The following is a 15693-nucleotide window of genomic DNA, read 5'->3' as shown; positions in this document are numbered from 1 at the left end:
AACGCATTGCCTGCCATCTGGAATTAGTATTGAGTACTGAGCGCATCCAGATGTAAATCAACGCAAGTATACATCAAAGTAGGTTCTATGTAACGCGGATTACATACATTTGTCATATGTTTCTACTGAGTTTGGTTGCTTTCACGTGGCCAAGAACGGAAACCACAATTAGGGACTGTTTTTGGGAGGGGCAGTTTCCTACTCGACATTCTCTCTCTCATATCCTCTTCGGCGCCACGTAATTTCTTGACAGAGCAGTCAAATGGTCTACGAAACAGCAGTAACAGGATCGGTCCCCGATCTGAAAACCCCCTGGACAGAGTTTCGGTTTCCGCTGTAGTCGGTATAAGTTAGTGCGGTATCCACTTCTGTGCCATTCACAAGGAAACACACATACATGAAATGCCTTCTTGTAAGCACGAACCCGAGGTGGAGAACGTTCCATATAACGCGGGTGGTTGGTTGGTTACTTCGTTAGATGGTCAAAGTATTATAAAACAGCTTTCATTCGGTGGAGGACGAACATTGTGTAGCGTACTCTAGCAACCACAAAAGTTTTAACAACCTGAGACATACGGGAAGACAAGAGTCCTGTCAAATTTAGATCCCATATCACGAAGGACAAGAACCCATATTTACCGGCTAAACAACTTCAACTTTCAAAAACATGGATAACGACTCAGCAACCTATTTTCCATTTATCTTGGACTAGTCCGGAGTGCGCTGCAGGGGACCCGCGTGAACCCCTTGTTAATTTTTAGCTAATTACCAAAGCCATTTCTTATCAGCACATAAATTTTCAGATAATACAGGTTAAACACGAGTATCAGAATATCGATTTACATAAATCCACGTATCAATGCATCTTGTGCGTCCCTATTTCCAAACACAAAAACGAGTCTATATAAAATACATGAACACGTAGAGGGGATTCAAAGTTAAGCCTTCTTTTCCTATATAATTTTAAGAACAGTATTTCTGGACACTACAGAAAAAGTATCTTGGATCCCAAGAGTGCCCATTAACACAGTAGACTGAAAAGTTAATAAAACTCGTTGATAATCAATGCTTCGATCTATATCGAAGCAATTTTAAAAGAAATAGACGTAACATGAACATAAACACACGCACGAATCTCAAACACTGAACAGAACCTTGAACTAGCAATGGTCCAAAATTGTTTTGATAATTTACATTAGCAAATCGTGTAGTAGTAAGTAGACTGCGGCTTTATCCAGAGCGATAATCACCTCTTGTCACGAAATAAAACATCCCTCCTACTTAAACTCCAATACTCTCCTAACTTCACGAAATGCCTACAAACACCGCCATTTGAATTCCTGTATTTTACTATACAGTGGACTGAATTATGAGTACCAGCAAATATAAATGGCTGTGACATTATTACGAGAGAATTGATACAAAAACTCAAAAATCCTGATCACAAATTTGCAGAACCAATGTCTTAACAGTAGGATATACTTTAGTTATATTAAATGTGGTCCTGCAATGTTTCAGTAATTAAAAATATATACATGATTTTCAAACTTACTTACAACTCCAAAATATTCTTGCAAATTACAGCAATTTCCACCCACTCAAATTCAACAACTTTCAACAAGATCCGCGTACAGTTCATTCAAGATATTACGTCGAGTCCCGTTTTTAAGTACGTACTTGAACATACTCGGCCAAAAATGCATTAAACATGAATACAATCTAAGAGACAAACAAAACATCCAACCGCTTCGCGGCACTCCCGTGTTTTGTTCTGTTGCTCGCGAAACTAAGCTACGCGAAAGTTACTGCTTGCCGTTACGTAATTAAATAACAGCACCGCTAAATTTAAGCACAAACGTCACGTCAGCACAGACGAACGGACTGTAATGCAGTAGTAACGTGACTTAATACATGTTTTAATCCTGTGCTTGATACTGACAACAAACCGAGATTTAGCGAAACCGACCTCGTTCCAGCACGTCTCCTATCATTCCTAGACCGAAGTCTTGCCTCGAAATCCCCCCCACCCCCACCTCTTACAAACAATTAACAACTTCCCTAACATTCCAACGCGCGCACCGTATTCTCATGACGTAATATATTAACATGTATGAATGTAATGTTGAGTTCTCGCTGGAAGGGGTGGTCGTCCAAGACAATGACATTTAGTTACGGTTTATTAAAAGACGCTGACAATATCTCAGACCGCGTGCGTCGGATGTTATGATTAATGAACAATAAATTGGAAAGGATATGGCCTAATTAAAGTTGCTATCCCAGAAGTTTGCTCGAGGGGCTGAGGATAACCATTATAAACCTCGATCATGAGAGCCATCTCTCGGCCGAGCTTCATATTCAGAATGCAATGTGTTGGTAATCGTTAAAACACTTAAAAACTTGAGAAATTGGAGCATACATGTATTCAAAAAATTTGTACTTGTGGGTTATCGGGACAAATCGCTTTAAAAATAGATTATTTTAGGTTAATGTGTGTGGATAAATGACATATACTTGAAAGTTATTATATTTAATTTCAATAAATGACAACCTAACCTAACATATGCAGGATTTGAGGTTTTCACAGCGGTGAGTATGAAGATTTCCGTCTTCTGGGTTGTTGTTCATCGCCCTGATGACGGAGGCAGTATGACCTCTGAAATGTTGGTTAACATCGACCAGACTACACAGCGCAACAACCCAGAAGACGGAAATCTTCAACCTAACATAACATAACATAACATAACCAAACCAAACCAAACCAAACCCAACCTAACCAAACAAAACAAAACCTAACCTATTTTTAAAGCGATGTATCCCGATAACCCACAAGTACCAAAAATTTAATTGGTTATTCACAGATATAACTGTGGTAACGTAAAACAAAAAGATCAACATAACTGCAAGGAAAAATAGGCAGATGAACCAAATCTCCTTTGTTATGACCACCTATTCACCTTGTCCTTTTTTTTTCCCTGGGTGGTTGTGAAATACCAGAATATAAACATTACTCTCTTGTTCTTTGACAATGGGGAAACTCTTGTCCAAACTACAGAATGCTTAAGGAAGACCTCGTATAATATAAAGCAAATTCGGGATTAACCTGCAGGCTATATTTTGGGTCCATCCATACTACTAAAGCTTATACGAAAGCAACACAAAACAAATCATATTTATGGACACATTTATTTTATTGTACATACCAACAGTATGTGGGTCTATAAATGTTTGAATTTCGTAATTTTAAATACCGGCCAAAAACACATCCAACATAGAACTGTCCACAAACAGAGATTTTAATAATACTGAAATAAGATTTTTTCACATCCAACTGGGTAGCCTTATATACATGATGTAAGCATAGGACATGTTAACTTTTTAACTCTGTCAACATTTGTCTAAATATCAGCTATACCAACACAACTAACAAAGCTGAGGTGACAGACAAGGTCACCTCTAAAAATATCTGTGCCTCGCTTTGGAAGGGAGTGGGGGCAGGAAAGAGCTGGAAAGAAAGACGCTGGAATAAACCAGATTCTTTCACGTGTAAGAATGTGTACACTGTATGGGGAAACAAAATGATTGCCACAATGCCAAATTCCTCTTTCCTGCTCGCTGATTTAGTCAGAGACATCTGGCATTGGCTGGGCCTGCTCCGTATCCCCGATGTATCTCCCTGCTTAACCTAAATATAATACATTGCATCATGTAGCAGTCAACTTCTGTAGATGAGTTCATGCTTAAAATTCAAAATAATGTTTGCTGATAGAAAAAACCAAAACAATGAGGAAATTACTATTTTTAAGTCCGCTAACACGCTACAACGTGCCAACAGCACATATATATGTATTAGAATACACAATATATAATAATGAAAAAGAGAATCTTAAAAGAATGTTTATGGGTACACAAAAGAATGTAAACACTGAGACGATCATATTTTGTGCAGCAAAAGGGGGGGGGGGGGCAGAAAATTTCTGGACTCGTCTAAATGTAATAGTGAAAGCCTTCTAAGGCAAAATTTGTACATCACATCTCCAAAGGCAAGAAAATATATCATAAACCCCAAAAATCTTTAAACTATGTAAGACACAATTTACAGAAAGTACGTGTACTCACCTCCAGTCTCTCGGTTGCTTTGAGCAAGCGGTCGTAGTCCACAGAACCTTGGACGGTGAGCAGTTCCATCATATAGTCAGCTTCCTGGACGGACTGTTGCACCATCTCCAGTTTCCGCTCAAAACGTCTCCAGAGCGCAAGTCTAGCTCGCAACAGTGACAGTAACCTCTCGCATCGAGTTTCTAGAGCAGTGTGCTGATCCTGTAGTTGAGAGATCTCACGCTCTACCTTCACAGGTGACACCGTTAGGCGGAGACACATGGGCAAAGTGTGCAGAAGTTGACGTAACGTCATCAAGTCTTGCCAGTGGGACACCAATTCTTCTGCCACAGCCTGCAAGAAATGTTTTACCGTCAAGAGAAATCAATCAAGGCATTTACAAATGTAGTTACATGCCCAAGTGCCAACAGATAAATTATCTAACCAAGTTGAATTCTGTCTGGTCCGTTTGTTAATTCTACGACATTCACAAGCCACATTCTAAGTTCTTTAAATCTAGAAATTGGTGAGACATGTTCTGTTCACCATAATTATTTTGAGTGGGGTCAGTGCACTGATCAAACAGATGTTACGCATTTTTAAATACAAGGACATTTAATGGCAACGAACTGAAAACGTCGTACAGTTGCGCACCTGACAGTTGATGACAGCTTGTTCCACAATGTCACTGCCTAGTTTCTCACTGGCTTCACACTGGTCAAGCACGGAGCTCGCTCTTCCATGATTTCGCTTTACGCGAGCCAAACCCTTCTGAATGGCCCGCAGTTTTTCTCTCAGCACTAGCGAGCCTTCCAACTCCTCCGACACCTGGGCATCCAGTTGTCGAGCCGTATAAAGCAGTGCGCCCACTTTCTCAGATTCTGTTGCAGATAGCAAACCGAGACGACCCAATTCATCTTGGATGTGTTCCACACGTTCATGAAGAACCTAATACAAATACAACAAATTCCTGACAGAATGTATTTACAATATTATGTATTTTAAAATTAATTTTCATTCTAAAAATATTTGATTTACTAACAGCTAACTATGCCAATTTTTCAAAGAAGTACTTTATGAGCTTAGCCATCAGAGGCTATTATACAGCCAGTTTATGATCCTGATGTGAAACATATTTTCTTACTGGGACTTTTCTTCAAATTACCTGTAATCTCTCAATATAAAGATTCAGTTCCTCCTCATTCTTAATGACACCATGGATGTCATCAATTGTAGCCTTTACTTCCTGTAATTCTTGTTCTAGAAGTGAAAGTTTGTCACTGAATGGTACTTCTTGAGAAGATAGGTTTTGTATGATCGATGTTTGAATTTGATTTATGCGGCCCGCTACGCCTTGCCACCGGTCTTCTAACCGAGCATAAAACTGACGCTGAAGCATCTCATCAGCGACTGGAATTATCCGGATCGCAGACTCAAAAGTACTTCCTGCTTCATTATGAATGTTATTGTGCACCTCATACTGAGCTTTCAGCTCCTGAAAACACATGAACCAAGGACATTAGACAATAATATTGAAAGAATGTAAACAATGATATAATAATCATCATCACTTTCATCATTTATGAAGACAGTGCAATTACAACTAAATACATACATTACAAAATATAATAATGAAAAAGATATTTCTAAATATATACTTACCCAGAACTGTCTCGTGTTTCCTCCTGGTGATACAGACCGTGTTGAAATTATATCCAAATCTTTCTCAGCTCCATCCATCCAATATTCCAGCTTATCAATCATAAGGTCATACGCAGACCACGTTTCTCTGAATGCCAAGAGCCGCCGAAGATTAGAATTAACATCATCTTGTAGCTTTAGAATTACTTCCAGATGTTCATCATATCTAGCTTCAAGTCCTACGCAGGTAACAAGTTCCTGAAGTCGGTGGGCTATGCCGAGTAGCTGCACTATACGTGCGTGATGAACAGCTACATCCGAAGACAATGACTGTAACAGTAGCAACAACAAACAATGCAGACCTCTGGGCCAAATCATGTTAAATATTTTAATATGAGCTTTCAAGTACTGAGCAACTGCATCAAACTTTGTTGTTAGTGGTATTCTGGGATGTCTTCAGCTGTGAAGATAAGGACAATGTGTTCCTCCAAAACAATGGAACCCGCCTGCAACTCCATATGGTGTCACAACACAAACGACCACAATGGTCACATTCACGGTCATAAGAATCTCAAATCTCATGTATCATATGTACTTTGACTCTTTATGTCACTGAATCTATTCATAGTGGAAAAATATTGACAGTGTAGACTACAGAAAATCACTTAAAAAATATCAATTTATTATTGGCAGTGCACTTGAAAATTTCATATTATATTTCTCTCAATGTCTTCGCTGGAGCAGCCTGTAGTTCAGTGTTCTTCCCCCCATCCCCTCCCCTAATCTTTATTTTGTTTATACATGAAGTCATCATCCAAATAATGTTCAATAAATAATTCTCTACTGCAGTCCGAATGACCATTTAAATCTTCCTACATGCACAATGTCCGTTCTTAATGTGGAAAGAATGGAACTCGCTCTTAGTCTATTTCACCATGTAATTGTAATTGTTTAACCATACTTAAGGCACTTACTTGATATAGGGATATGTACTGGTCATAGTCCGAAGAGTTAACAGTCTGGAGATCTGGAACTCTCTGGTGAGCCACCTGAAGCCATCCCCTCTCCTCCTTCATCCCTTGCTCCAGTACGGTCCAGCGTGAAGCTGCTAAAGCCATCTGCTGTGCTCGGCTTGCAGCTTTATCTAGTATTGCAGTTGCCCTACAGTGCAAGGTTTGGTGTAGCTGGGAGTGTGAGGCACGTGTTTCTGGGTCTAAGTTTCCTTCCAGAGATTCTAAGATTCCTCTACAATGGCTTAAATTTACAAAAAATTTGCGATGTTTTTGCATCTCTTCTTGCAAATGCTCCAAACTAATAACAGATATAGGACTATCAACCAAAGTATCTGCAACATCTACAATCTGCGAAAATTCCTTTAAAGTCTGCTCATAATCATCTGCAAGAGATAAGAGTTGAAGAAGTCTTTCACGCTCAAGTGCAACACTGTGCTCAATGACTTTAGTAGTTTCATGAGCAGTGTAAGTCTCTGGGGGAATCTCCCTCCCTGGGAAGTCCCTAACCAGTTTTCTAGCTGTTCTTAGTAAGCACGAAGTCTTCAACTTATGGCAGCAGTTGACAGTTTCTATAATCTCTAATTCCTGAAGTTTTGATTGAGCTGAAATCTCTGACTGTACAACTTCCTCCAACTGTTGTTTCAACTGTTCAACCATCACACTAATGTTGTTCACACCATTCAAAAATTCTTCCCAAGAGACCAAATCCTTGACAACTTTCTCTTCACTTTCTTGAGCAATTTCTTCTACGGCTTTCACATGTGCCTGGAGTGAGGCAAGACACTCTTTCATATGAATTTTATCGTCTTCATTGCAAATTCCACTCATCGTTTCAAGAACACCTTCGAGAGCGTCTACACTTTCTTCAATGTTGATGATCTCCGCCTTTAGAGTACCATATTCCTTGATCTGCTCCTGTGTTGGTGAAGTATTAGTTTTCTGTCTGTTTAGATACACAAGGTATTCGACGGTCTCAAGCCATGTAGATATAGTCTCTACAGTTGTAATGATTGTTTTCTGAATAACTACAATATCCTTCTTTTCCACAGCTGACTGTAGAAGTTTCAGGTTATGTTGCACATAAACATTCTTTTGTTCTATTGGTTCCTCAGTCACAACCTCCTGAAAAGAGGCCAGATACAAAACTCCCGACATATGAGTGTTTTTATGGGCATTTTCAAGGTTTTTCACACGTTCCAACAAAACATTATTTGCTTTCTTCCATTTTATTCTCATAGACTCCTCGACTGGAATACTGATGACATCTGAAGGTTGACTTGGTTCTAACTGTATTGAAATGTCTCCTGCAGTTACAGGGCCGCGGCATTCGGACAATTCCATTTTACGTTCAGAATAACTAATATTGGGATCCTGTGTGTCTGTTAAGGGCTCTTGTAGGAAAAGCTCTGATTCTTCCAAGGTTGTAATTGGTGTTAGATCTTGACCAGGAATTGCTATGGATTCATCTTGGATTTTTTCTGTAATATCAGAATCTGCCATTGACTTACTGATCACATCCGACAGTTGACGTGGTTCCAACTGTACTGAAATGTCTCCTACATTTACAGGGATCTTGCATTGAGACAGTTCCACTTCATGTTCAGAATAACTAATATGGGGTTCCAGAGTCTCCATTGAGGGCTCTTGTAGGATAAGGTCTGATTCTTTTAAGGTGGTAATTGGTGTTACATTTTTTTCTGTAATACCAGAATCTGTTACTGATTCTTCTTTGATATATGTCAGATCAGACTCCACTGCTGTATCTACTGGATATTTGTGAGAATCTATTAAAAACTGTTCAGTAACTGTGGCTACATCTATTTCAAGTGTTGCTGGTTCCATGTCTTGGTCAGGTGTATACAATTTGGCCATTGCTGATTCATGTTCTATAGAAGGCCCTGGTGAATGTTCCCCTCCAACAGGCTGTCCAGATACTTTACGTTCTTCTATCAAAAATACTGTCTCCACATGATCAGCAGGTTTTTGTGGCAGCTCAGAAACAGCTGAAAAAGACTCTCTGACCTGAGGCGTAATTTCATCATCAGACACGTGTCCAAGTGCTTGTGTTTCAACAGCAAGTTCTGCGTCTGTCACTGACTTAGTGTCTGCAGGACATTTTAGAACTTTTGAACTCTTCTTTGACTTGTTACTTACACAGAGTTCTGAATGCTGGGGTTTGTCTTCAGATGTAATCTCAGGCTCTGAAGGAATTACAACCTTGTCTTCAGTCCAGACTGGACCCTTTTCAAATTCAATTTTGGTTTTAATATTTTCTGGTTTCAATTCTGGTTCATCCACTTTATGTGATCCTTCTGTAATAAGATGAGCCTCTCCCAAGTCTGTAGGTTCAGAAAAACTATCTGATGACAATGTTTGTTCCTGGTACCCTAAAGCGACAGGTTCTAGAACATTACTACTCTCATAAATTTGAACTTTCTTGGGTTTCTTTTTATGTTTTGATTTTCTGTCCTTTGAGGGTTTTCTCTCCTCTGGTTCAGTGTATTTAAATGTTGTCTGTCCTTCAATTTTAGTTTCTAAGTCAGAATCTGGAACAATTTTATCTTGAACACATTTTATTGCTTGTTGTGTGCTTCCTCTTTCTTTCAGAGCTGTTCCTATTTCTGAGGAAAGGAAATCATGCATAACTTTCTTTCCATCTTCCTTAGGTTCTATTCGAGGCAAATCTGATGAAGTACTAGGTTCGATATTCTCTTCACTTTCAATTGAAAGGTCAGTGATTGGTTCCACTTTCATTCCAGGAATATTAAATACATTTGTTGCGACTTGTTCTGATTTCACATCATCAGGAATCAATGGTATTTCTGTTGTAGTACAGACATTCATATCTTGTTTGATATCACATACAGATGATACAAAGCCATCACCTGGGGTTCGGGGTTTTCTGTCTTCAGAGGCTCCTCCAGTATTTATGTCACAGTTTGATCTCCAAATGTCACCAGATTCCAAAGATGGAATAAATGAAACTGAAGTCTGGACATGGATTTCATATGGCTCCTCTGAAGATGAAGATTGGGACCTCTCATCTCCATATTCTTTCACAAAAACAGGTTTAGTCTGGATAGATGTTTCCGCAGTCTCAACTTTTTTATCTACAGGAATAAAGAGTACATGGGACAAAGTTGTTTCAGGAAGGTCTCGTACAGGTTTATCATCCTCTCCAGGGTGACCAGTACCTATAATGTCTGTCCTCTTTGGCTCCAAAACTGAGTCATCTTCTGGATCTGATAAACCTAGTGGTAGTGTTTGTGAAAATTCCTCCGAAATAGGAGCAACTTTGTTGTCCTTTGTCTGAATGGAAGAATCTACCACAGTAATTGTCTCTGAGTACTGTTCTACTGTAGGTATCTCTTCCTTTGGTGCTTGAATGAATGTTTCTTCAGGTGATGAAGTCTGAGCATATTCCTCCTGTCTAGATGGAACTAAAGCTTTTGTGGTCTGAGCTAAGATTTCTGTTAACTCAGTTTTCTCAATTTGTGGCACTCCAGGTAACACAGTCTGAGAATATTTATCTACAACTGGAATTATATCTTCCTTGGTAGTCTGAACAGAAGTTTCAAACACGGGAACCCGAGCTATTTCAGAAACTTCAGGTGAAAAAACTGTTTGTGTTATGCCCTCTTGAGTTTGTGGCAAATCTACTTTCATTTTCTGCCTGAGCATCTCAAAAGTTGCAGATGGTCTTTCAGGAGTAGCAGTTTGGGCTGATTCTTCACATACTGGATTAATCTCTTCCTTTGAAATCTCCAATTTCAGTGTTTCTGGGATTTCTGCTGGTTCTGGTGTTACAGTCTGCACTGATTCTTCATGCACAGGTGTCAATTCTTCTTTCAATGTCTGTATGGATGTATCCTTTGTATCTGCAACAGGAACTTCTGGTGTCAGTGTCTGCATTACACCCTCCTGTATTGGTGTAGTTTCTTCAGTCTTGTTTTTAATGGATGAATCCACAGTACCACCAGGTACTAGCCATATGGGTTCCGAAGTCAAAGTCTGAACAGCTTCCTTATGAGTAGGAAACTGTTCCATCTCTGATGTCTGGATAGATGTTTCAGTCATTAAGACAGCTTCTCCTTCTACTAATTCTGGTGTTTTGGTCTGTGCAGATTCTTCATGTGTGAATACAAGATCTTCCTTCCATGTCTGAACAGAAATATCCGTAGTTTCAGTTTTCTCTAATACAGGAATCTCAGGAGTCACAGTCTGCACACTTTCCTCTTGTGTGACTGGTACTTCTTCTTTGATAGTTTGAATAGAAGATTTAATCATAACAGTGTCTGGAGATTTTGAAACATCTGGGGTGACTGTTTGAGTAAACTGTTCTTGTACATGTTCCAGCTCCAAAACTTGAACAGCCTTAGGATGAGAATCACCTAATACATCAACGGCCTCACTTGGTGGTCGTGTTGGAACACCTTCTTCCATTATTTTAACACTGTCAACCAGTTCTTTGTGTGTTTCGTCAGTATATTCAGGGCTACGTGCATCTGCAATTTGCAGACTCAAGGCTACGTCTGATTCCCTGAATTCAAAAGCATTTTCTGGCTCACTTTTAGCTTTCTTTCTTTTTCTCCCCTTCCTGTCAATGGGTACACCATCTGATGTCAATTTCTCTGCAGTGCTATCACTGACTGCTGTACTTACTTCATATGACTCAGGAACATGTACCTCTCTTTCCATCTCCTTAGATGGCTCAACATCATGCTTTTCAATACTACTAAGATCAGATGAGTCTGCTGTCTGATTTGCTACTAGATCTATGCTTGACTTAGGGATTATACTAGATGAATCTTTAGATTCTTTCACTATCTTCTGTTTCTTTTTCTTCTTCCTCTTGTTCCTTTGCTTATCATTTTCCTCTATTATTGATGTTTCATCCAATGTTGTTTTGTCTTCAGGATCATACCCTGTATCATGTGTCCTTTCACTGTCTCTTGGTGAGTGTGGGGAAATGGGTGTTTCAAACATTTCAATCTCCTGCTCTGTTGGTTTAGTCGTGTCAGATGAGGTTGATGCTGGTGATCCTGGTATAATAATATCTGTAGATTCTGCAAGGGATGTTTCAACTGACACTTGACCTTCATGTGTGTCCAATGTAATAACATGACTGATGACCTCAGAAATTTCTTCTGATGCTTTTACTTGTTCATTATCATCAACCTCATGTGAACTTTCTCCACGTCCTTTACCTTTATGCTTCTTTCTCTTCCTGCTTTTCTTAGATGTACTACTTTCTGCTTCACTCTTAGAAGATGTTTCTTCCTTTGGTTCACTTTCAGTCTTCAATGAGGTAAGTAAAGGTCTGGCACTTGTAAAAACTTCTTCGGTTACAGTGTGTGACATTGTTTTTGCACCAGGTAACTGAATAGCAAAGTCCTCTTTAACAATCTCATACTGAGATAATGTAACTGAAGAGAGTTCATCCCTCTTGTCTTCTGATGATTCTCCAAGTCCTTTCTCCTCAATTTTAACAACTGCTGATACTTTGGGAGCCATGTCTGAAGTTTCTTGCAGAAAGGGTTTACCTTTCTCTTCAACAGATAAGATAAACTCAATTGTTTTAACACCTTGTTCTGGAGATGTTTGTGATGTAACATCTTGACATATGCTGCCATCTGGTTTCTTGACAGTTTGTTGAAATTCGTTTGGCCTGGGAAGTTGTGTTACTGGCTTAACCACAACGCCTGGAGTAAAATCTTCATCTTCAGGTACTTCAGACGTTCTCACGTCAATAACTCTTGAGAGTTCTGGCTGTGAAACTGTTGTAACTGTGTCTTCTACAGTTGAGTGTGGTTTATCTGTACTTTGAGACTCTACATCAACCTCAGAAGTAACTTTATGCACAGTTCCATTATGTTCTGATAATTCACTACCCTTTGCTGTCTCTTCATCTACATTGTCACCTGTGGTTGTATCTTGGGTCTGTAGATCAAAATATTTCTGTGGTACTGGTAAGTTAACTGGTATATACTGATCCTGCAGTTCAATCACTGCTTTCTTTGGTTCTGACTCCTCTGTTGGTCGTGTTTCTTTCGGTTCAGGTAAAACGTAGCTTTCCATAGCAGGTGACATGTCAGAACTTTCTTCAGTTGGAATTTGAGTCACAGTTTCAACGCCAGTTACTGTAGCCTCATAATGGACTAGACATGGAGACTCTGGTTCTTCAAGTTGTCTCCCAGAGCCTTGTTCCTCCGCATGCTGTATATCAGAATCTGCTACAGGTTTAAGCCTTGACAATCCAGACTGTAACTCTGTCTTTGGCTTAACTTCTACTATTTTCATGCCAACTGTATCAAATACTGAAGGTGTATTTGAAATAATTTCTTCAGTGCCTGTCACAATTTGCAACTCATCTTGCTTGTAAGTACTGGATGTAACATCACCAAATATTTCCTCTTCCACTGGTAATTTTTCCCCAGCTATTACTGCATTTTCTTTGTTAAATTCAGAAGCAGCAAGATTATCATTAAATTCCTGTAGATGTGTGCGCTCAACACTGGTTTCGGGCATAATTTTATCTTCTACCACCACCTGTGTATCATGTAAAAGTGGTGATTCACTTCCATCTTGCAACTTTCTATCACCCTCATCTTCCAGTTCCCGATTTATAGCTAGCACTGTCTTAGCATCATGAGTTCCTAGCACTACAACTTCCTCAGGCTTGTCTACAAACAGCCTACCAACTTCAGTTTTCTCTGCCGTCACCTGCTTCTCTTCATGTAGTGATCCTGGTGCAGTCAATGTCAGCTGTCCTTGCATGTGCTCCTGCTTTTCCAATGGTGTCTGAACATCCATGATAACTTCTGAATGTTCATCTTGCAACTGAGATGGCTCATATTTTTCTACCACAAGAACATCTTGAGTTTCATTTATCGGTTTTCCTTCTACAGTAACATTGCCAGAGGTGTCTAACCCTTCTTGAAGAGGTAAAATATGTGACATTCCTGGAACAAAACCAGGATCTACTTGAACTGGTTTATCTCCAGAACTGAACAGCTGGTACCCTGTTTGGAGATCATGGTATGATATCTGCTGACCAATATCAACATCCCCTGTTCTAGAAATCTCAACTGTCACTCTCGGAATATCTTCGGTCACTTCCACTTCCTCTGGCTCTTCCACTACCTCTTCAGTCACATGCTCCTTCCCATCAATAACAACAATCTTTCGGACAACTCTTCGAATTCTACGAACTCTTCTGGTAACCTGCTGAACAACTGTACGTACACTTGACGTTGAAGTTGTAATTAGCTGGTCTCCAGCAACACCTTGTTCTTCTGGTTGTGATTTAACAACATCCTCAGGTTCAACTACCACATAATTATCACCACTAATTTCTTGAACACCTATTCCCCTTAGAAAAGCAGATGCTGGAAGACATTCTTCTCCTGAGACTGTGTGGTATGTAACGGTCTGATGCTGAGGTTCAGTGGAGAACTCAGAGAAGGTGAGATCACCCCCTGGAATACCAGCTGCTACTTTTCCTGTATATGACTTAGTGGTGGTAACATGCAGCTTTCCATCTCCTTGGCTTTCTGACACAGTACTTTCTTGTCCTTGCAAAGTCACTTGAGAGAATGCAACAGACTGAGTTTCAGGGACTTCAGAACATTCACTACCAATATCTGAAGTTGTAAATGTTTGAAACCTCTGTTGTACTGTGTGTTGTTGTTGCTGCTGTTGGGATATCACAGTGTGCCGCACTTTGCGAACAATAATTTTTTGATTTCCATCCTTATCAACAATTACTTCGGTTGTACTTTCATCAGGATCAATAAGAACAGTTTCAAACGACTGTGGTGCTGTGTGAACTATGTTCAGTTCAGACATTCTAGTCTCAGCCTGGTTATCTTCTTGTCCTTTTCCTTTGTATTTTACCTCTACTAACAACTCATCGCCTGTGTCTACATGCTTCTCCTCTGGTTCTGTGGGAGCCACAAGATTTCCTCCACCTTCAATACCGGTCTTTGTTGCAATTTCAATACTTTCTTCATCCCCTGTTATCTTTTTAAAAACATGGATCATATTTTTCTGCATTTCAATGACTGGAGAAGTCCACATGTGTCCTACAGTTTGAACTGCAGCCTCTGCTGGAACTTCTTCCTTAGCTGCTGATGGTACAACTTCACTTACAGACTGTGAAGAAAACTCTGTTTGTACTTCTGTATCAACAGGTGGATGGCATATAATTCCCACATCTTTTCTTGCTACAGCTGGTACTGAAGACTCCAATGTTTCCATCTTTGGTTGGTCAAGAAGCAAACTGTTGCCAGTCTGAGAACCAACCTCAACACCACCTGCTTCCTGTTTCAATACAAACTCTACAGCAGCATAATTTTCAACTGGGGCTTCCTCATCATGGATCAGTGATCCATCAGATGCTAATGTATCTTCTGATAATGGCTCATGCTGAGAAACAATAGGGCTTGCTACAGATACGTCTGTCTCCTCACCAGGCAGATGTTCTTGACTTTCTCTGATGGATACAGTTTCTGCAGTTGCTTCAACACAAATGGGTTTATCTTGAGTGAAAAGATAATTTACAGGAATTACTGCTACTGGAGTCTGAGGATGTGAGACCATATAAAAACCTTCATCAACAACATCGGGAACAGTCTTGGGTTCAACTGTGGGAAGGGATGGTGCAACTGGTGGCACAAGCTCAACTGAAGATACCATGGTTTCTTGTTGCTTCACTTGAGGAGGGTGCTTCTCTTTTGATTCTTCAGTGATTAACAACTCCTAAAAGAATGCCAATTTATATTCAAAAATACTGTCACTTAAGACTGTAAAATACAAAAATTCACAGTATCATGTTTGCAAGAAATGAAACAATGAAGAAACTCAAAGAAGAACAAAGAATATCAAGGCGAAATAGCAAAGAAACCCAAAGAAATAAACCAAGAACACAAAACTTATGACAAAG

General features: G+C 39.6%; 1 protein-coding gene across 1 annotated transcript in view; it reads right to left on the bottom strand.

Annotated features, from left to right (window-relative positions):
• Positions 1-3164: 3164 nt before the first annotated feature.
• Msp300 (Muscle-specific protein 300 kDa) overlaps positions 3165-15693 on the bottom strand; it is a 134845-nt gene continuing 122316 nt past the window's right edge. The window contains exons 109-114 of the mRNA XM_087347119.1: positions 6711-15509; positions 5758-6066; positions 5261-5590; positions 4750-5043; positions 4117-4449; positions 3165-3682 (exon numbers count right to left, since the gene is read on the bottom strand). Coding sequence (XP_087203245.1) covers positions 3407-3682; positions 4117-4449; positions 4750-5043; positions 5261-5590; positions 5758-6066; positions 6711-15509 — 10341 coding nt within the window. The 3' untranslated portion in view covers positions 3165-3406. The remainder of the gene's footprint in view (positions 3683-4116; positions 4450-4749; positions 5044-5260; positions 5591-5757; positions 6067-6710; positions 15510-15693) is intronic.

This window comes from Zootermopsis nevadensis, unplaced genomic scaffold, assembly GCF_977971745.1.
Source record: "Zootermopsis nevadensis isolate Lab colony 2312 unplaced genomic scaffold, Znev_1.0 Znev_ptg000011l, whole genome shotgun sequence".
Taxonomy (NCBI): Eukaryota; Metazoa; Arthropoda; class Insecta; order Blattodea; family Termopsidae; genus Zootermopsis; species Zootermopsis nevadensis.
The sequence above is the reverse complement of the archived record's forward strand: the minus strand, read 5'-3'. Positions and strand labels throughout refer to the sequence as shown.